The sequence below is a fragment of the Propithecus coquereli genome, unplaced genomic scaffold (assembly GCF_000956105.1).
Source record: "Propithecus coquereli isolate 6110/MARCELLA unplaced genomic scaffold, Pcoq_1.0 Scaffold51, whole genome shotgun sequence".
Taxonomy (NCBI): domain Eukaryota; kingdom Metazoa; phylum Chordata; class Mammalia; order Primates; family Indriidae; genus Propithecus; species Propithecus coquereli.
The window spans coordinates 1,876,059-1,899,229 of NW_012150952.1; the positions used below are offsets into that span (position 1 = coordinate 1,876,059).

General features: G+C 38.7%; 1 protein-coding gene across 1 annotated transcript in view; it reads right to left on the reverse strand.

The window, feature by feature from the left end:
• The window catches only part of B4GALT6 (UDP-Gal:betaGlcNAc beta 1,4- galactosyltransferase, polypeptide 6), a 54,687-nt gene that overhangs the window by 16,522 nt on the left and 14,994 nt on the right, over positions 1-23,171 (reverse strand). Inside the window, exons 2-4 of the mRNA XM_012656569.1 lie at positions 20,783-20,899; positions 12,351-12,464; positions 895-1,019 (exon numbers count right to left, since the gene is read on the reverse strand). Coding sequence (XP_012512023.1) covers positions 895-1,019; positions 12,351-12,464; positions 20,783-20,899 — 356 coding nt within the window. The remainder of the gene's footprint in view (positions 1-894; positions 1,020-12,350; positions 12,465-20,782; positions 20,900-23,171) is intronic.

A 23,171-nucleotide genomic window follows, 5' to 3' on the forward strand; every position in this document is an offset into this window, starting at 1 on the left:
GATTTTTTTGTACTAAAATACAAATATTCTAGAAGAATACTAATATTTTAAAACAGAAATTAAAAGCTATTTCCAGATCAAGGTGACATCACAATCTTTTATGAAATAACATTTGATTTAATAAATTGCAGTTTTCATTTGTGTTACATAAATGCTATTTCTTAAACATAGCAACATTACATGAATAGGCACTTATTAATCAATGTCATAGTACTGAGAGCAACTCTGGCCTAAATCATGGCTTTCCATTTTTTTAAGAAGCAGAGGCAGACCCACCCCCTTACCATTTTTCAAACAAAACATTAAATAAAATTCTGACATATCGAAACGATCAGAAGCTTGTGCTGTGCCTTCTGAAACAGAGGTGAAGAGCCCAAAGTCCTCCCTTTGAAGTCCTGCAGTGACCTCTGAACAGCCTCTTTAGAAATTCTTAAACTCTGAGAAACAGAGCTTAAAACCCCCAACGCTAGATCCAGCTGAAAATCAGGATATGACTATCCTCCCATTGAGTTCTCACGGGTCCAGAAATTGGTGGGCCCGCAGGTGTCAGTAATCCTGAGGGGACGCTGTGGGAGGCAGAGAAACCACAGTCTCTCTCCAACAGAACAACAAAAAAAATCTGTTTTCCAAGCCAAATTCAAGTCACACAGTTATTATCAGGAATTCCAAGAGACTGAACCCATGAGCATATATTTTATATATCATAGGTGCATGTGCAGTCTCCAAAACAACACTATTAAATCACATCTGAATTGTAAATACTATGCATTAAATACAAAAATGTCGATGTCTTAGTTTTATCAATAAAGGCATTGGGCTCTATTTTGAATCAGGCATATTTTTCCTCAAATACATAGTAATAGTCAAATTACTTATGAAAAGAATTTACCTCACCTTCCACCTGGGTTTACAGTCCTTAGGCCTCCAGTGACCTCCTGGCTCAATATCTAAATCCTTGGAGAAGAGTTGATGAATTTCATCAAAACTGACCTCACTTACATTGACATCGAGGAATCCCCCTATAAGTCAAAAACGTGAAAAGCTGTTTTAATATTTTTTGCCACAAAGATGTCAGTCGTACAAACAACAATCAGTAGGGTGACAGCATAACATAGCTGCCGGGACAGCACAGTTTACTCCTGTTATCACCACGCAAGTATTAACAGCACCCCCCCTTTCACTTTTCCTTTTGATGGTAATTTATATGATCATTCTACTATGTTTGGCAAATCAGCCAAAGACAATCTATTTCTTTTTTTTAAACTTTTTGCTGTTGAGTAATATACTGAATATTTTAATACCCTTTGGAAAATGTTTGCATGTCATTATAACTTAGCATATCGTTGCAATTTAACAACTATTCAAGTATTTTAAAACTATTTTTAATTTCAACATTTCAATATAGGAGACACGATAGCACAGTACTTAAGAATTAAATAAGCAGTTAGACTTACTGGGAGCTTTAATCCCAGCTTCTGTCCACAGGGGAAATTATTTAACCTCTCTGTGTCCCAGCTTCCTCCTCTATAAGAGAGGATAGTGATGCCTGCCTCTGAAGGTGGTTGTACACCACGGACTTCTAAAACGTTCCTGGTCTAATAGGCACTCACCAACCAAATTAACAAATATACTGTATTACCAGAGGTGCTTTTACTAATAGTTTTTCTAATGAACACCACACTTTGAAACAGGAACGAATCTTGAATGGAAAACCACTTCCATTAACACAGTCAAAAACAGAGCTAAGAGTCAGGAAGCCTCAGTATCTTCCCCTGAGAATTAAAACAGCTGCATGATCACTAGCATTCCCTTTAAAACGATGCTATCCTCAATGTTTTCAATGTCACTGAGAATGGCATATAAAATTCCAGGAGAATGAAACTATGATCATCTTATAGCAGTTTTAATGTCACCTGTTAACTTCCAAATAAGTACAAATTGCTCCGGAATGCCCTCGATCCAAATTCTTCTCTCTGACCTCCTCCTCTCATATTAATGAAATACAAACCAACAGATGTTGAGGTTTTCCATTTCAAGTGTTCTGAGCCTCTTGTGGCCACAATTTCACATAAAAAACACTCAGTTCCTCTCTAGAAAGCCTCCTTCCTCCTCTTATTCTATATTCTAGAAGGTCTTCACAATGGCCTCTCTTCCCATGCCCACTTCATCCTAGCCAGGCAGGACTGTCAATAGCCTCCACAGCACTGAGGCATGCTAGGGAGAAATATTAATACTTTAAATGCAAATGCCTGTGTTTCCCAGAGTAAACTAGGAAAAAATTTGTAATCTTCTACTGTCTGCCCATTCTACTGACAATATCTGTGGTCTTTTATAACCAAACACCCACCCTTTCCTGTGACAAGATATGCAAACTAGCTAATCTTAGAAAGGTCAGGTTCACTTAAAGGAAAGAGAAACCTATGAACTTGCAGAGAAGGGGAAAGTCAAATGTAAGACTGATCAGTCAACGTAAGTACAGACTATCATGACTCAGCTGACAAAAACAGAATCTAGCACTGTAATCAAATAAATTTCACACAAATAAATCTGATGCATTTAATAGTATGCATGATTGCTAAAATGATAGTAATTAGGCTAAATAATAAGCAGTTCACATAAGTAACTGAAGTTGGTATTCTTCATGCACTGTTAAACCAAATTTTTTTGTCTTTTTTTCAGCTTTATTGCTTCAACAGCTATAATCATCATTACTGTCAGCAGTTTTCTCCAGCGTCATTTGCAGTTTAATTTCCATTTCCAACGCACATGCGCTGCAAATGCGCAGGCTTTATATCTTTCTCCTCACTAGAGAGGGCTTCCTGTGTCTACCACTGTCCCCCATGCCTGAGGCATCCGAAATTCACCTTCCTCCCCAATCCACTTCCCTCAGAGTCCATTAGCAGCTTTCTCATGTGCTTAATTGCTCCTTGCTCTGAAATCCTACTATGTTGCTGGCTGAAGGCCAAAGATGACCCAGTGGCATAAGGTTGTCCTACCAGTGGTAATAGCAACATCACTGGGGGCAGATGGAGGGCAGAGAACAGGCCTCCCTGCCAGCACTGGGAACAGTGAGAAGGAGGGGAGGGGAGGGAGTGGGGGAGAGGGAGAGGGAGATGAATAAATGCTAATTACTGTTGGGCAGGGTGGTGGTGTCAGGAAGACCCTGTAAACAGGAAAAGGAAGGGAAAGGAGTGGCCAGGAGGAAGCACTCAGCAGATTAACTAGTGGCACGTGGTTTCCAAACTGTCCTCAGTGGAAGGAACCTCTCTCAGGGAACCTGTGGCTGGGGTATGGAGGGCTCGGAGTCCCAAACATGGTCACTTTCATCTCTTTTATGTACTGGGTATCCCCTTCAGGTTTCACTCAAGAAGTATTCCAGTGCTTTAAAAAAGCATTTGAGCCGGGCACAGTGGCTCACACTTGTAAAATCCCAGCACTTTGAGAGGCCGAGGTGGGAGGATCATTTGAGACCAGGAGTTCAAGACCAGCCTGGGCAACATAGTGAGACCCTGTCTCTACAAAAAAATGAGAAAAAAAAAAAATTAGCTGGGTTGTGGTGGTGTGCATCTGTACTCCCAGCTACTCTGGAGGCTTGAGGTAAGAGGATCACTTGAGCTCAGGAGTTCAAGGTTACAGTGAGCTATGATTGCATCACTGCACTCCAGCCTGGGTGACAGACCAAGACACTGTCTCTAATAAAAGATAATAAATAAATAAAAGCATTTGAAAACCACCTGCTATAAATGAAGTCAGGAGAGGACACAGCCTTCTTTACTCATAAAGAAGTTAAGCAATCTGCCAGTCCAGCCCCCTTTATTTCTTAAACTTGCTGAGATTTCAAGGGCAACTGAGCTCCACAGAGAACTCCCAATCTTCACTCTCTGCCTGTGCTAAATCTGAGATTTTCAACTGGGAACAAATGCTTTCTTTTCCCTGTTAGAGATTTAAAGGTCAAGAAAATAAAGATATTGACTGAAATCCATTTACCCAGTAGTGTAATCACAATCAGCAAACAAATGTAAATAATATAATTTACCAAATAATGTATTTCACTCTGTTGACATGGGCCTGGGGCTAGAAAGGAAAGAGAGAACTGAGTGCCTGAAGGGAGGAGGGGCTGCCAGTTACCTAGAGGATCAAGGTGAGAAGCAGGGAACTCATGTGGCATTAAACTCCCTCTCAGTCTCGTGTGCCAAACTGCTTCTGTCATGTGTGAGAATAACTGAGTTGCACCACTGCTTATGTAGGACGTTTACTGTAATTTCCTAATGCTGAATTTGCAAGATATGCAACAATGACTCCCATTTTGCAAAGCTGGACCTGAATGGGCCTGCAGTCTGTTAGGCACACATGGGCCCAAATGACAGGCTTACTATGATGTGGGTTCTCATGGATCACATGACATGATTTAGGAAATTATTTTTTCTATTAAAATATAATTCTTAAAACGACAATATTCACTACATATGAATTACCTATATTTGCATTTTTCTTACATTTAAAGTAAAATTTAAGGCATATCCCTAGGCAGAGAGTTGTTTTCTCTATACATCAACAGTTTTAAGTGATTACTTCACTTAGTTTGGGGCCTGTATCTATTTTTTGGTATTTAAAGCCTAATTCTGGATACTTCAGCTTTTGTCTCTGTTTTACCCTCAGGGTTTTAAATGTGCACAGCCCAAAGCTCTTGATGACAATGTCAGAGAAAGATCTGAATTTCTCCTAGAAATGTCCTTAGGGTGAATTCTTCCTCAAAGCCAGAAAAGAATTTTCATGATAAGATGGGGCATTCCCTCCCCCCAACCTCTATGTTGCTTCCTGAGTACAGCTCTAGGCTGAACAGTTATGAGTCATCCAGCCTTTGGTCACCTGCTGTCCCCTTTGAAGCCAATCTGACACTGCCTATCTCAAATGCTTAAGCTTCTCAATTTCTAGAATTTTATAAATTCTTAACACATGACTTCTTACTTTTCTTGAAGCAACCAAACCTGAGCATTCTAAATGTCAAGATAGAGTGTTTGTCACACACCCCCAATGCCAAGGGCAACGCCTAGACACAGGATGAATGAATGAATGACTAGGAAGGTCAAGCTGGCTGTCCACTACTGTCTCACCCCTACTTCCCTCCTACCTGCATTTCCACTCTCTGGCTCCAGCAGGTGCTAAAATACGTCTGTAAGCACTCTGACACCGCTCCCTCTCATTAAAGCCTCCTTCCCTTCCACCTTTGCACACCTCCCTTCTGGTCAATCTCATGGAGATTTAAAGTCCTCTACTATAGCCCCATTTTTCCTATCTGTTTGCCTCCTTATGAAGTGGTTTGTTGATTTTGGTGGTGTGCCTAAGAATTACCAGGTGTACTTGTATAAAACGCAGATGACTAGCCCCATCGTCAAGATTTCTGTGTCAGTCCTTGCCCATGGGTCATGGTTATGGCCACTGGCTTTATTTGAACACATTTCGGCTGTGTGAACTGCCCGCCATTGAGTCCTGCCTCCCAGAGAAAGAAGTTAGAACCCGCTCTCCAAACCAGTTGAGCAGGTAGGAGCAGTCATGTGACCAGATGCACCTGCAGGAGGCTTGGGAGCAATAGATGCCCCAGAAAGTGGTCTGGGCCCTGTTTTGGCTGCTCAACCTTTGACCCTGACTCTCTGGACACCTAGCTTTTCTCTGGGTTCCTTAGTTTCTTTTCATGGATTCCTTTTCCTCTTAAACCAGATAAAGCATATTCTGTGGTTTGCAACCAAGAACATTTTGATTTGGCTTTTGCTGTAGGTCTGGGGTTTGGCTCAGAGGTCTGCTAAGTATCCCAGCTGATAATGGCACAGGTCATCCCTCAACCACACTTAGGGAAATAGAGCTCTATGACCTTCACCTGATCACAGCACCTATACACTCACAAACATCCTATTCCACCAACTTGCCAACCTACCACACCTGGGTCACCAACCCCAACCTTGGAGCAACAATTGTCCATGTCAAATCCTTCACCCAATAAACAGCACTGAAGAACACCACATAAGCACATAGATTAATCCCATCGCATTTTGGTGACAATACCTAATATGCTGCCTTGAACACAGAAAGCTTTCAACAAAAATAAGTGTCACATTATTTGTGCTTTTTGACCGGGTGGGGGCACTCTCTAGGCTAACTATCAGTCACCTTTTATGATTAGTTGACTCCGCTTTTCATTCCCTACAACAACTTTTTAAATATTTACTCCTCCCTTTCAAGCTGAGCAGGCCTTCTTGGCCACCCCGATATGCAAGCGGCCTCCTGCTGTATCTGGAAGGAAGAAACAACAGCATGAACCCCTTACTTTTCTCCACCTCAACTCCAAATGAACTGCGGTCTGGCCTCGGGGAGGAGGTGTTCCTCCAGCTCTCCAAGGTTCACTATTCAACCCAAGGACACAAGTCTCCTTTCACTCCCTGACCTGGCTCTGCAGAGTCCCTTCTGCTGCCTGCTCCCGTCTCCTCTTCTTGGTGCCTCAGACACACTCTCGTCCGTTTCTTCCTAAAGAGTTCTTCCTTAACCCCGCGTCCTCCGCAGATTCTTTACTGCTATTCTCCTTCCCTTTCCCACAAAACATTTGTTTTTTAACCAACTGGTCTTCACACACTTTGGACTCACTTCTCAGGGCAGTCTAACTTTGCTTCGCAATTACCTTGCTGCTCTACTGAAGTCGAGCTTGCTGCGGTCACCATCAGTTTTCTACGTGCTGAATTCAACAGCCTTTTCACAGTTCCTCATTCTACTGCTTTCTTTGACAGTCTCTCCTTGGAATGCCCTCCTCGTTGGCCCTTGGGATGCCATCCTCCAGCTCTTCCAGGTCCCTAACTGTTTCCCTTCTTCTACTGACCACAGCTCACCTGTGTGAGTGCTGATCTTGGGACCCGCTCTCCAGCTGTCTTCCCTCTCACCTGCCCCTATCTCCAGTCCAGACCTCTTATGACATTCGGCCCTAAATGACTCTGCTGAACTTCAAACGACACGTGCCAAAACTGAACCCATTAACTCCCTCATTCTCCCAATGTGAGGTTTATCCTGCGTTGCTTGTTTCAGAACAGTCATCAAGTCAGAAACCTGGAAATTAACCCCGATCCCTCAGTTGGTTGCCACATCTGGCCAATAGCACCTCTGAGCTCCTGTTTTGTGCCTCTGCCTGTTTCCAGTGCCACAGCCTTGGCCCCTGCTCTTGTCTTTTCCTCTTAGCCCAATGCAATTAGTGCCTCACTGGTCTCCCTTATTCCAAGATTTCCTCATTCTCACCCATCTTTGAGCTTCTCATCTGAATAATCTTTCTCAAATATTATACAATCCTAGTCCACCATTCATCTGCCTAAAACCTTCAATGGTTCTCCATTTTCCTAAAGCAGGGTTTTTTGTTTCTGCTTTGGGTTTACCCGTTTATGCCCCTAGACCCTTTGAAAATCATGCACTCTCACCCGAGAGAAACGTGCACAGGCTTATAAACCAACTCTTTGCAGACAAGTTCAAGGGCTTCGCTCTCTCCAAAGCTCATCTCATGGACACCTAGGGATTCATAGAACCTGTGCAGCCCTCAGATCCCTTAGTCCTTTAGGTGAAACCCTTCTCCTCCTGTCCAGCTTCATTTCCCACACGCCCCACTTACACACCCTCCCTGGCTGGAGCCAACCCCTTTCCATTCCTGGAGCACACAACTCCTGTGCCCTAATGCTGTTCTTTCTCAGCTACCTACTGAAGTATCTTCAAGACCCAGTTCCAATGTTCCTTCACTCTGATTCTTGCTTTTCCTTCCAGAATGAACTGCTATCTCCCTTTTGTCACACTTATATCCTTTTCACAGCATGCCTTTCTCTGAGTGTTACCTGCTCCTGGCTGGTACACACACGACCATATTCATCTTTGCTTCTCCCCTGCCTGCCCCTATGACACAGGGCCCGCTGCACGGCTGCTATTCAACCAACAACGGCTTCCTGACTCTAAAACGGCTCCCACAGCTCTTTTTTAATAAACATATGCATGATGGTTTGGTATATTAACCATTATTTGAGCTTTTCTGAAGTTTATTTGCTTATCTTTTCCCTCCTTGCTGATTTTCATGTGAATTATTTAAATCCATCTCAAAAAGTCCTTGTAGCTTTTGTTATATTCATAAGGTTAGCAACTATAGAAACTATCAGGGTTAAACCATTCAGGAAACTATTCCACAAACAGTAAGGACAGAATATATAAAGGTCACTGCAAATGTATTCTATTTGAATAAGAATTAAAAGATAGGAAAACTAAAGGTGAAGTCTAGTTTCATTTTAATGCAGAGTCCACAATTGACACTTCCCATTTCTGCCTCACCCACAAAAATCAAAATCAAAACATCCACGCTAAGCACTTATTATTTTTTAGCTCTAGATAAGGTGAAACTTCTATTTTACTTTGTTAGCGCAGAGAATCTTACATAAATCCAATAAAGCTGAAAATGAGTTTGCCCTATGGAGAATCTATAAATATTAACAATAACAAACAAATATTCACTCATATTCTTCATATAAATAATACACATCAAAATGGATTTTATAGTGTCATTTGACCACTATTGAAGATGAAACATTACTGAAATTCAGGAAATGCATTTTATCTGAATTCCAATTTGAAATTCACACGTTACGGAAATCTTGTGCCAGTGGTTCCCCATTGTTACACCGGGGAAAAATCAAAAAGGATTTACTGCTAGATAACCAAACACCAATTTTAAGCCTTGACTTCACTTTTGGTGATTATAAATAAATATTGCTCACACTTGAACGGTTTTCATCCAACTAGGTCTTATTCTTAAACAGATCCCTCCTAACTATTATTTGGGGAAGTATAATATTCAATTATTTTGTGTGATATAATAAGATGTTACACTTAGGTATTTTATTATATTGTTCTCTATCATCAATGGGAAATACCCTGTTAATTAAAAAAAATTCAGGATGCACAGCAAAGGATAAAACTTCTTAGCTCCACACATTTCTCCTAGGTTTCTCATTCCCTTAATCATTGTAAAGTCTGGCGCCATCATTCAAAGAAGTAGGGAGAAGGAAAGGGAAAATTGAATTAACACCTCTCAGGCTTCAGGTGTTGTGCTCCATCCTAGCCTCACAATACTGTGAATGAAGGTGACATAACTCCAGGTTTTACAGATAGGTAAACTGAGGCTCCATTTTGCAGAGGTCACATGACTACTGAAGGGCAGCTCATGCAAGGCCCTCTTGGCAGAAGCCTTGTTATGTTGGCCGTACCCACGGCTCCTTTCTAAAGCATTATCTGATGTGGCTGTATTTTCTACCAAATAACCCTGTCACCCTGGCCACCACTCACTGGACACAGGATTGGTGCTGGACCCAAAGCTGGCAGATGATTCAGGGGGCTGCTGTGAAAAGACGGCTGGCCGCACCCGTGTGACGCTCTCTTATAAAAGAATGCAAGACTCTGAGGGAAGCAGAGAGAAGGAACAGTAGCACCAAGACCCCCGTGCAGCAGCCACACATGACAGAGGTTACATGCGACTGGAGGAGAGGAGTACCAGCACGAGGGCCTGGCAGGAAGACGCGTTCAAACAGAGTCTAATTGATACTCATAAAGCACTCATTAAGAAAATGGCAACTAAACCAAGAATGGAAAGATTTCCTAAAACTATAAACCCTTGAATATAAACATTATGAAGATGAAATTATGGTAATCAATATTTCAACAGAACATTATCCAGTGGTTTCAGGATTGCACAAAAATATTCATTTTTAGGAGAACAAGGCTGCAATAAGAAAGTAAGGACAAAGAGCCACAAAAATCACTGAGTTTCATTTTCTATTATGGGACAGCAAAGAGACAGCAAGACAAGAATCACCTGAGAATTTGTTTTGCAGACCAGTGCCAGGACCAGGTGAAACCAATCAAGTCAGACACTTAGGGGTTGGGCCCAAGAATTATAAAAGCTCCCCACGTGCTTCCGTTATACAGCTGGGGATGAGACCCACACTCTCTCTCAATCAGTGGGTCTCAAAGTGTAGCCCAAGAAGCAACAGCATTAGCATCACCTGGAAGAACTTGTCAGAAATGAAGAGTCTCAGGCCTACTCCAGAGCTACTGAATCTGAAACTCTGAGGGTGGGGCCAGAACTCTGTGTTTTACAAGATCATCCAGGTGATCCTGATATACCCTCAAGTTTGAAAGCCGTGGCCTTACATAATATTGAAAAGTCAATCTTTCTTTTTATTATAAATATATAATATCTATTGACAATAAACTGAAAAAAATCCTACAAATATGATAGGCAAAGGCTAATATCCTCAATAAAAAAGCCATGTAAAGACATAAAAAACGTATTTAGATACTAAAGACATTAGAACACAGGAATACACAAGCAATTTAAAAATGTTTATTTAAATCTTTAATTATATAAAAATCAAGATACAAACTTATACGTACAGAGTATGTTTAAATCATGGGGTGGGGGCAGGGAGGACATGCAAAGAAAAAAATTCCAAAATAATAGCCATGGTGGCTTCTGAGTGCTGGGAGTACAGTGTAGTGGTTTTGTAAAAATAATGATAATGTATTATCTTTATAATTTTTAGAAACCATATTTTAAAGTACGATAGTTTGAGCACTATCACATATTATACACAAAAGTTAAAAACAAAATAGTAAAATTATTAGAAGGAAATAAAGGTATTTGTATGACCTTGGGGCAAGAAAAGCTTTCTTAAGACAAAAAAAGCAAAAACCTTAAATGAATTGATTGATACGACTGAAAATATCACAATTTTTAACTTCTGTAAAATAAAAGACTCCATAAACAAAATAAAAAGAAAGCCCAGGACTGTGAAAAGATACAACACACATAGCAGACAACAGGTCACTGTCAGAATATAAAGGATTCCTGTAGGTCAATACAAACAACTAACAACCCAGAGGAACTAATAAAAGCCATGACAGCGCAAGTCACAGGAGAGAAAATTTAAAAATATGAACATATGAGAAATTACTCAAACCCACTAGTAATGAGAAAATTGATTCGTGTTTTTTTTTTTTTTTTGAGACAGAGTCTTGCTTTGTTGCCCGAGCTAGAATGCCATGACATCAGCCTAGCTCACAGCAACCTCAAATTCCTGGGCTTAAGCGATCCTCCTGTCTCAGCCTCCCGAGTAGCTGGTACTACAGGTGCGTGCCACCATGCCTGGCTAATTTTTCTATTTTTAGTTGCACAGCTAATTTTTTTTCTATTTTTAGTAGAGACGGGTTCTCAGTCTTGCTCAGACTGGTCTCGAACTCCTAAGCTCAAGCAGTTCTCCCACCTCAGCCACCAGAGTGCTAGGATTACAGGCGTGAGCCACGGCGCCCGGTCAGAAAGTGAAAATTCAACCAAGGAGATACCATTTATTAACCTGTCAGATTAGCAAAAATCAAAAACTCCATCAATATCAAAGTAGTACGTTCATGCTTTGCTGTCAGGGATGTAAATTTAGGGAGCAATTTGAGAAAATCTGGAAGAACTGAGCCAACCTACCCAGCAATTCCACCACTAGGCATCAACCCTCAAGTATACATGCATATATGCACAGGATGGTCTGTACTATGTTGCTCTTTATAGCAAAAGAGAAAAAAAATTTGCTATTTTGTGAGAGCAAAAAAAGTGGAAACGACCTAAATGTCCATCAGCAGGGAAAGAGATAAATGAAATTTTATACACTTATACAAAGACATACTGTGCAATAAAGGGGGAAATATATTAGATCTATAGGTAACATGGGTAGTTCTCAAAAAAATAAGTAAAAAAAGCAAGTCACAAAATAAAATGTAATTTATAGGACCGTGTACATAAATTATTAGAACGTTTGTAGCAATATATGTTTTCTATGCATACGTCTATCTACGTAAAAAATAATTTTTGTAACCTGTAAGAATACACAGAAAACTCACAACAGAGGTGAGGTTACTTCTAAGGAAGGGCATGGTGGTCAAAAAGGACTTTGGCTTAGTCTGTAATGTTCTAATATATTCAAAAGGGGACAACACATTCATTACTCTCCTAAACACTGTTTTAAGACAATTTGGAAGTAAGCCAAAGTATTAATTTTAAATCCTGGTGGGAGAAATATGGGTATTTGTCATTTTCTCTTTTGTATTTTTCTTCAACTTTTCAATCATTCCCCTACAAAAAGTGCTTTGCAAAAAAAAAAAAAAATTCAAATAACATGCTGCATATGAACATTTGCACCCACAATAATGATTTGATCCTGATGTACTCAAATCATGTGGTTTTTATGATTTTATTATAACATTAGTAAACAGTTAAGTCAAAATTAGACCATACTTACGCATGTAAGGCAGCTTTTCTGGGCAGGGGAGGTTTGGTGAATATGTGAAGTTTTCTGGAAGATACGTCGTCGTTTGAACAAGATAATCGCTTGAATTATTACCTTCAGGATAATCTTGGAGAGACAGAAAAAAGTTAACAACCAAAAAACTGCCTTTTGCTTTGTCCCTGGTATAAAATATGTCAGTGTCACTGTAAGAAAACATTAATATGCAATCTACAGAAGTCCTTAAAAGCAATTATCCATAAAGAACTAGAGAAAAGCAAACCTCTGCTGGAATGGACCTCAGAGCATGATTTCCCAAGTCTAAAGTCTAGGGAGCAGCAGGCCCTTGTCCTTGCATGCAAACATAGCAGTCCCATTTGCAACAGTATGAGAACACCTGCTCCCATCCCTGGCTGAGCCAGATCTAAAAGGAGTGTGAAAGTACGACAGGGAATCCTCTCCCCTATCACACAGCCAAGGATGTTCCTAACCATCACAGAACTGCAGTGTGCTGTCACTAGTACCCACAGAGCAGAGGGGTGGGAGTAATGTTTTCTCACCACCTCACACTTAAGAAACTGAGATTTATCCACTCAACTTACTTCTGTCACACAGCCCATTCTAAACATTTAAATTAGTCATTCCCAGCCCATGGGCTGCAGCCCCTGGGGAGCCCTGGAGTTGTTATTACATTAGGGCCATTATCTTTAGGGTCAGCAAGTTATACGGCATATAGGACAGTGGTGTAGAGCACCAAAGTCAAATGCCTGAGTGTAAATCCTTACTCCTGTACTTACTAGCTGCATGATACAGCGCAGGGCACAGCATTGCTTCTCATCTATGCCTACATCATATTGTGGTTTCCAGATGTCAATAAGATAAAATGTATAAAGTGCTTGGAACAATCGCTGGCCCATATAAATATTCAATAACTGTAGCCATTAGTGATTGGTTTAGTAATGAGCACCTGACCCATGAGACAGGCACAGGCTTAGGATTTTTGAACATGGAACTGGAGAGATTACATTTCAGTCCCTTTCTAGGGCAAAGTTCTGAGATGCAAATCTGGGAACTATGACATGCGGGTTTCCTGCTATGCAGCAGAAGCCGGCCTAAGAGAACGAGATCAACACGCAGTCAGAAACAAGAGATGGAAACAGCTAATTAAACTACTGCCTGTCTCCTGAATCACAAACCATGTATCATAGAAAATGAAACTTTAGCAGACATTTCAGGAAAATGTGAAGATGTCCTTTCTATCTTCAGTAATCTGCTCCAATGAGAGAGACTATAAAAGCTAAACCCTCTGACACATGGAAAAATGGTACAATCCTGCAAATTGGATATGAGGTGTGTGAGAAGAGCCAAAAAAAACTAAGCACCTCACCTGCACACCTTTACCTAACGTCAATATTCATTCATTATCAAAATGGAGTTGATGGGGATGCAGCCAGGGAGCCAGGACAGTCCTTCAGAGCAGAGCTACGCACCCCACCTCCAAGCCCAGCTAATGGAAGAGGGCCCTGCCGAGGCTGCTGAGTAGAGGTTGCTTGGGGTGGGTGTAGGGGGGACTCCAGGCCTGGCTGGTATCAAGGAAGAGATAGAAGTGACATGACAAGGTCCAATTCCAAAGGACTGCATGGAAACATCAGTTGTGAATTTTACAGGGCATCAGTAAGGCGTTGAGGTAATTGTATTGCCAGAAAACCCCAACATGATAAATACAGACTGATGATGGTACAACTGCTAAGGCCTATTCCACCAGGAAGTGGGAAAGCCCCAGTGAGAGAACCCTCCCCAGTGTCTATCTCTGGACGAGCCCTGGAAAGCATCTGACAAGGAATATTCTTCACGCACAGGGCATGGGAGGGGATTCAGTGGACACTAATTGTTTTGTATGCCCAGCAACAGACGAAGACCACAGAAAGTCCTCTAGTAACCCAGGCTCTTGTCTCACCCATACGTATCTGGAAGATTTAAGGATACTAAACAAAAGTGTAGGCTCGTCCAAAGGTAGTGAGTTATCTCAGTTGATTGTTCATAGCCAGCTACAGATTGAACTCCTTATTCTACTATTTTTCCCTGCTTCTCACTACTGCACTTGACTAGTCTAAAAAAAAAAAAAAAAAGTCAAGTGTAAGGAAGCCCTATAAAGTTCTGATTCTTTTTTCAAGTTACTTTTAAAAAATATGTCTAGATATATACCAAATTTCAAGTTATATTTTAATTTTTTTACATGTACGGCAAGGGATGCAATTTTTTAAATTAATTTTTTTCCAAGTTATATTTTAAATGAAAGGTTTCTCATTTTATGGGGACTCCTACTTTGCTACTGACAGGAGTGAGTGTTCCAAGCATAAATTAGGTTTCTGTCACTCCCACCAGAAATGGTTAAGATTACTATTGTTACGAGTTTTGTGATAGCTTTTGGTCAAATTCATTGATTTACACCTTGGAGTTGCTTATTTATCTTCAATAAACAAATAGATTTTGCTGCTTAATAATAACATAACATACTGGTTTTTTTCATTTAAAAGGAAAATAAAGCATTCTGATTTTAGGGATACAGTAAGAAAAGAAAAAAAATCAAACACAAAAAGAACTTTTAAAAATTATAAAAATAAGTTTGTCAAAATTTAAGAAAGCAAAAGATTATAATAAAGTCAAAGCAATCTCCCAGAAGGTAGAAAGAAAAGAAAAAGAACTAGAAAACAGAAGAGAAAAGATAATAAAATTAGAGGGTTCTTTCAGGAGTCACAAAATCCAAACAATAGGAGTTCCAGAAAGAAAGAAAGGAAAATACAGGAAGACAAATGATCAAAGAAATAATAGAGGAATATTTTATAGAACTGAAGGATAAGAGTTTCCATAATGATAGGCCCAACTGTACCACGCAAGAAAAGAAAAACAAAGCTCCAAGATGCTTTTTATAAAATGTCACAATACAAAAAGAGCCTAAAAGTCTCCAGAAAGAAAAAACTGGTCCAGGTACAGTAACTGCCATCAGAATGGCCACTGGATTTCTCAAAAGCAACACTGGAAGAGAGAAGACAATGGCATGGAAATTTCAAAACCCCTCAATTTATGTGCTTAAAGAGCTCAGGAAAAAATCAATGATAAATATGTAGAAGGCTCAGCAAAAGGGGAAAAAAGAGTTAACGAGTAACATTAATAAAAATAAAAAGATCCACAAAACAATTATGACAATGACTATTTGACTCAGGAAAACCAACCAACCAACCAACCATTATCTACGTACTCTTCACAACATAAACAATACTGATTTGAATTTAAATCATGATGTAATTATACTGGGGAATAAGGGTAGGTAAAATTGGGGTGTGCTATAAAGTACTAAATGCCTTTCTTCCATAACAGGAATAGTTCAATTGATACATCAAGAGACAGCAGAATAGAAACATGAAGATAAATACAGAATAAGCTGTTAACAATTAAAAGTTGTTTTCTCTGAGGACTGGGACTCAGAGAAGAGATAGGCTATTTTTTATTATAACCCTTTTCTACAATTAAAAGTACTACTTAAGAATATAAGAAAGCTATTTACGCAGTTTGCTTTTCAATAAAAATAAATGAAAGGTTAATACAATAAATTCTGAACAGCAAGTTCTTCACTAGTTAGTTAGATAGCTCTCTCTTACACACACAGAGTTCATCTTACAGCTTTCTTTGCACATATTACCGGAAAGAACAGAGGGCTAGCTATATAAAGACAATGATTTTCCTTAATCTCTTCATTCCATCAATTTTTATTAAGCATCTACTATATACACTACACATTTGTAGGAACTGGAAATAGAAGATAAATAAGGTTGTCCCCAGATGCACAACTATGATATGAATTTTTTTAAAAAATTTTTTTTTTTTTTTTTTATTTCAGCAAATTATGGGTGTACATACTAAAAAAAATTTTTTAAAAGAATAAGGTTGTCCCTGGGGGTCAACTGCCTTTATTGTGTTCCAAAGACTCATTTTCCTATGATCCTGAGGCAGAAAAATATTTACATTCTCATGCAATCCTCAAGTAATTTCTCAATGTCATGTGTTAACTTTAAATAACAGTATTTTCTTACCCTGCATCATTTATTAATTCTTATTGTTAATGCTTTGGCCCCTCCTCTATAGCCATATGCTATGGTTCTATAAACCCACATCCAACTTACAGAAATGTTAAGCTCTCTAGACATTTCTGCATAACAAATTGATAACTCCCCCTGGGCAGTCTGGTGGCACCAGGAGAACCAGAGAGAACTGTTTTTACTTTTTATTTTAGCGTTAGAACGACTGAATCACAAAAGAAGACATTCATCACTTTTATCAGTTTTTAAAGAACCAAATTAAAAAAAAAACACACACCTTAAAGTCATGCAATATCAATATATTCACTTCCTTTGAATACAGAGTTTTGGAGCTACACGTGTTATTCTTGGCCACATCATTATCAATGATCGTAAGGAGCTCAACTCACTGCCAGACTTAGAGAAACGCCTACACGCTCCTTGAAGGAGTACTTTGTCCAGTGGTATTTATGTCATTCCAGTGTGTTATGTTTACATAAGTCTACCCACCATCCCAGCTGCTAGGCTGAATATCTCTTTTAATTGAAATCACATTGTCTTTGATTTCTAGCATCTAATAAAGTACCTACAACATAGTAGGAACATACTATAAATAAACACTTCATAAGTGATAACACAGCCAATGATGACTGAAGCTTTTGGAGACTATCCCGTAATAAACCCACAAAATCCTCAGTCCTACAAAAGTGGTTAGGTAAGCAATGTCCATCAAGCATGACCACTGCTTTGCAACAGTTTTAAAAAGTTATGTATGACAGATGCATCTGAGAGATCCACCACAACCACTATAAAAAGTAGACATTATTTCATCTAATTAATGGATGAGAACAAAATGAGTTTTGAGCCCTCTGCTTCATTCCTCCCTTCCAGAACCACAGCCACGGCTGGGCACGGTGGCTCACGCCTATGATCCCAGCACTTTGAAAGGCCAAGGTAGGAGGATCGATTGAGGCCAGAAGTTCAAGATCAGCCTGGGCAACATAGCAAAACCCCATTGCTACAAAAAATTTAAAAAGTAACCAGGTGTGGGGGCACATGCCTGTAGTCCCAGCTACTCGGGAGGCTGAGGTGGGAGGATTGCTTGAGCCCAAGAGTCCAAGGTTACAGTGAGCTACTGCTACTGCACTTTAGCTTGCAACAGAGTGAGACCCCATCTCTAAAAAATTAAAAATAAAAAATAAAAAAACAAAACTACAGCCAAAGAAAAGGGAAACACAGAATGAAAACTTCTGGGCAGATCCTCCACTAAGCTCTCACTGGATCTTATCACTTAAAGAAAAGGAGAATGGGACCAAAAGACATCTCTCAATGGCTTTATTTTTCCTACAAAACGGCAGCTTAAAACAGGTGGTGGAAACTTGATGAGAGTTCTAGTCTGTTTACCACTAACTCGTCATGTCAGGCTGGCAGTGTCTGAGGGCCTCACTTTATAATAAGAAGTGTGCAGGGTTATTTCTAACAAACCCACCAACTCTAACACTGCATGACCTTATCATTTTCCTGAGGAATTATGCACTGAGTACATCTTGTTTTCCTAATGTGACTGGCTCTGTAGGCTACATGGAAAGGCTCATTTGATTATGAAAGTATATAATTTCTTTACAAAAATATTATATATCTATTAACCACAGAAAGGTGTACGGTTAAAAACCCCTTTTTGAAATCAAATGTACTTATAAATATTATGATCTAGTTACCATTTAGTGTTCAATTTTAAACAAGCCACTACACATTAATCAAGTCTGCCCTAGGGCTCAACTAGCTCTTTGTACACCTTATAAGCCATTATCTCCTTTTTGGCACATTGTATCTATATAAGTCTGCGCAGAAATAACCAGTTGCATTGTGAATAACTATTTATGTTTCCATCTCTCCCAGCAGCCTAGAGATCCTCCTATAAAGGGAGAATGTTGTTATTAATGTCACATCTCCAATATCTAAATATACTAACTATAATAATTCGATAAATGCTGGATAAATGAACATAGCAGAACCTCATAGTTGCTGACCCTAACTCCATTTTCCCTTTTCCCTTAAATAACAGAACCCCAGTTTCAGTCAGTTCCAGTGAGCCCAGCTCAAAGATGGTATTTCCCAGCGCCACTGCACGTGACCATGCGATTGATTTCTGGCCAATGAGATGTATTAAGAAACCCTTTGGGACCTCTGGAAAAGCTCCATGAAAGGGGGCACCCTATTTGTTCTTCCCTGTTCCTTTCCTCCTTTCTACTGACCCAAGTACAAACAGAAAGACTGGAGCCCGAGCAGTCATCTTAGATTACAAGTTAACTGTGAAGCTACATGACAAAGCAGAGAAAGACAAGCACATGGTAACTTACTTTCAGGAGCCTCTGTGACACCCGCAGATATCCAACTTCTAGACTTCTTTTACATGAGAACCAAAAGCCTCTGCTGTCAGGTCCCTATTATAACCAAACCCAATTTCGAACTGATAAAATGACTGTTTGCTGAGAACAGTTTTACTATTAATATCAGTAAAGAAACAACATGAAAAGTGTTCAAAGGTTCATAGAAGCCAACTTTTTTTTTTTTTTTTTTGAGACAGGGTCTCATCTCACTCTGTTGCCCAGTCTGCAGGATAGTAGTGGCATGATCATAGCTCACTGCAACCTCCAACTCCTGGGCTCAAGCAATCCTCCTGCCTTAGCCTCCCAAAACTAGCTAGGACCACAGGTGCATGCCACCACACCCAGCTAAGTTGTTTTAAATTTTTTGTAGAGACGGGGTCTTGCTACATTGCCCAGGCTGGTCTTGAACTAGTGATCCTCTGGCCTCAGCCTCCCAAAGTGCTTGGATTACAGGCATGAGCCACCATACCCAGCAAAGTAAGCAAACTCTAATCAAAGTTTGCATTGGTTCTTTGGATTTTATTGAAACTATGACTTGGTGAAAGGAAGAAAGGATTTCCTTTTTTTTTTTTTTTTGGTTGCAGGGTACTAGAGGGAAAGTTTGACTTGCCCAAGTAATGGTTTCTCCTAATCAAGCTCAACATTCACACATATAACTTATTTATACCTCAGGAGAAATCTGATATGCACAAATTTTTAGTACTCACACAAATACACTAACCTAAAGACATTTTTTTCAGTTCGACAAACTTTTAATGAACATATTCACAATCAACTTATTCAACCAGCGCAAGTCCTACAAAAGCATTTAAAATGTTTAAACTTCTAAAGCTGACCTACTATTCAGAAGATTCATTAACACAAAAGACCAGTTAATGAGACTTTAAAACTGTAGTATTAAAATATGAACTATGTTGAGATAGTTCTTCTAAAAGAAATTCCTTTAAAGTTGAAAGATTAAAAGAAAAGAGTGTTTGATGTGTGGCATCATAAACAAATTAGGCAAATGATAAAATGGATTTTGTTAAAGCCCATGTGACATTAAATTGAGAATCACTATGTTACAGTCCTGAATTTTTAGAAGGGTCTAAAACTATTACCCACCTTAACATATGTTTAAGAAATAACACCTAGGGTGGGAGATACAGACTTCCTATTAGCAGCGAGTATGTGTAGGTTTGGCACAAAGAAGGCACAAAGAAGAAGTGTTGACACCAATTAAATCTTTAACTGTTTAAAATGAGAATATAGAAAGTGCAACAACTGTCAATCACACTGAACCCTTTAAAATAACACCTAATAATACTTCGGGAGACACTGCAGGAACACTGCCATAAAGCAGCATTAGCATTCTTCCACAATAGTTAAATCCATTTACGACAATTCTACCATCACTGAATCATTAGTTTGGCCTAGATTTTAATCATAAGTGTTTTCTAACAGACCGTCTACTTCCAGATAACATTTACAAAGAGAAAAGCAGCTACTGATTTCTCATGTTATAGAATTTCTCCTTTAGCCCCTCAAAAAGGCCATAAAACTACTAAGAATCTTCTATAATTAAAAACAAGTATTTTCTAGACCTAACTGGAAAAACATCTTAGGAAACAGAATGAAGATAAAGAGAGATGGTAGTATGGCTAAGATGAATAAATTATTCTCTCTGTGGTTAATTTCCCTTAAATACGATAGGTGAATTCAAAAAGTTGTTCATTTTGTTTAATTTATATTTGCAAGAATTAATTATCTTCGTACAAAACCCCATCACTTTTGTGACCACACCTTTATACACCCTAAAATAGGGACAGTCCTGATTTGCACAGTAAAATAACCCACCAGTACACTTAGGAGAAGACATCTTCATCTATAATAGGGAATTACTTAAAGGCAAAACTAGGGTTTAAAAGATCTGGTTTACTACTTTGTGACTATAAGGGTTAGAAGCAGAAGCAAAGCAAGACTAAGCAGAAAGTAATCTTACCTGTACCATTGAGTGTACTGTTTTTATTTGTGTACAGCCTGATCATATGTCCTATTGTTTTCACATTTTCTCTCAACATTATACCTCGAGCTTGTACCATAAAGAGATACGTGTTGGCTATAAAAAAAAAAAAAGACAGAGAGAGAATATTGTGACTAAATAAGCTTTTTTATTTAATAACATTCAGAATTAGTGAAGTGCCCAATAAACACAAACTGACTCAATTAGCATGTCCAAAGGGAAAACAGAAATATAAAAACAACTATTTCCCACTATAAAAACTTACAAAAACAAACTGATTTTTTGAAACAATAAAAATGAAAAAATTAAAGTGGCAATATCCATCTAATAGAATAAGACTAAATGAACAAACTGAAACATCATAATGAACCCCTTTACCCATAAATGATTTTCTACCATAAAATATGCTTAGAAATTTCACAAAGGCATTTTATTACAACTACTTAATCCTACAGTTATAAAATTCACTTTCTCTAACTGTATATTCATTTCTCTAACCAAAAACTTCACAAAGGCAAGGATTCCCTGTCTCATCGTTAACATATCATAAATCACCATAATATCTAGTATGGATAAAGATCTTACCATGGATCCTGCAAATTCTCAAGGTGTTTGCGGGGGAGGGGTGATCTAGAATCAGTATGTTTTGGTGATTTCTACCAGTTAATTCCTTAAACTTTTACACTCCCTTTCAATCACCAATCACAAATCTACCCACGAGGATTGTAAAGGCAAATGAAAGCAAAACCAATGTGCATTTTAAAAGTGGGTCAATTTAATTTTTGGTGATAAGTGCTTCAAAAATAGGTTTCTAATTTCTTCCGTTGGGAGAAACCTATAAATTGATAAAGATTACAAAAATGCCTGACTTTTGAGATGCCAAGTCTCCTCAAAGGTACAGAACTAAAGTCAGAAGATCCTTTCCTGGTCCAGATTCTGCTAATGTAGTGTGTAACTTTGGACAGTGCACTGGATCTGTTTCCTCATGTTAACAAGGCAGTACTACAACAGTAGTGCAGTTTCTACTCTAAATTCTCTAAACGCAAAGCCAAAAAAATCATAAACTGCATTCAGATGAGAGGCAGAAGCTCATTATCATGGTGAAACTGAGAAACTGCAAGGCTCAGTTAATGACTCTTCCAATTCTAAGATAAGCTGTCTCTGAACACAGTAATGACACTCTCGGAAAATGAATGCTGAATGAAAAAATTAAGAATGCCAGCTCATTTTCTGAGTCCTGCTCTACTTTCTCAAGATGGTACAAGAGATGAGAGGAATGTAATGTTTACTACCTCCTTTCCCATTTTTATGTAAATTTAAACTTGTTCAAAGTACAAACAAGCAGAGCATAAATAAAACTAGTAAAGAAGCAGAGTAAAATAACACTTTTTCTTTCACCTTTAATCCATAAAAGAGAGATAAACAGAAATCCAGGTTATATATAAGCTTTACTGAAATCATTTTTAAGAGCATGTCTACAGGCTTTCTAGAAAGCGGTCCTATAATTAGATTTAACTTGCTTATGCCTGAATTTATTATACTGGATTACTAACACCACATTTTTTTTTTATGTTTTTCCATTTGAGTGGACCTTAAAAGAATGAAGAAAACAGACAAAGAGAAAAAAGAAAACTAAAAGAACAGCCAACCAAAAATGTGGGAAAATGTTCAAGAAAAGACAAGCTAACATTAACAATTTTACCTAAACCAAGATCTAAAGTTCAATTGGAATAACAGGGGGTGGGAGCATCAAATAGATTACTAATACCAATTGATTTACAGCACCTTAGATTATTTAATCCTAAAGTTATATATGACATTTGTTATTAATGATATAAATATCTTATATTATTTGTTCTACACCGAACTGTAAAAAGACCTGCCACAGAGTCGCAGAACCAAGCTATGGGTAAAAAACTCAGATTTCTAGAAACGACACGGGCCTAAGCAAGGAGACACTAGGTAAGAGCATAATGTGTATTACTGGGTGTCCTGGAAACAATTTTTAAAAATTATGTAGTCTATAGTTATACATAACAAAACTATTAAAAAAATGATTACTGATAGTACCTGTGACAAAGGGGAAATATTTATCAAAATAATGCATTTATACTTATCCATAGATGGATAGAGAAAAAAATCAAAGGAAAAGCTAGACACTAATCTCTTCAAATAAAAAATCTATTAGTTTATTTTAAATCATTTACAGCTAATTGAGTTGCATTCCTTAGGTTAATGGTCCTCAAGGGTTTAATCCCTAAAGATCAAAACCCATTAGAGAATGAAGCTGTGTTTAAATGGAGACTGGTTGTTAACAGGAAGAAAGTGATGTGTCAAAGTGTTGCAAGACACGCTAAACCAGCAAGAG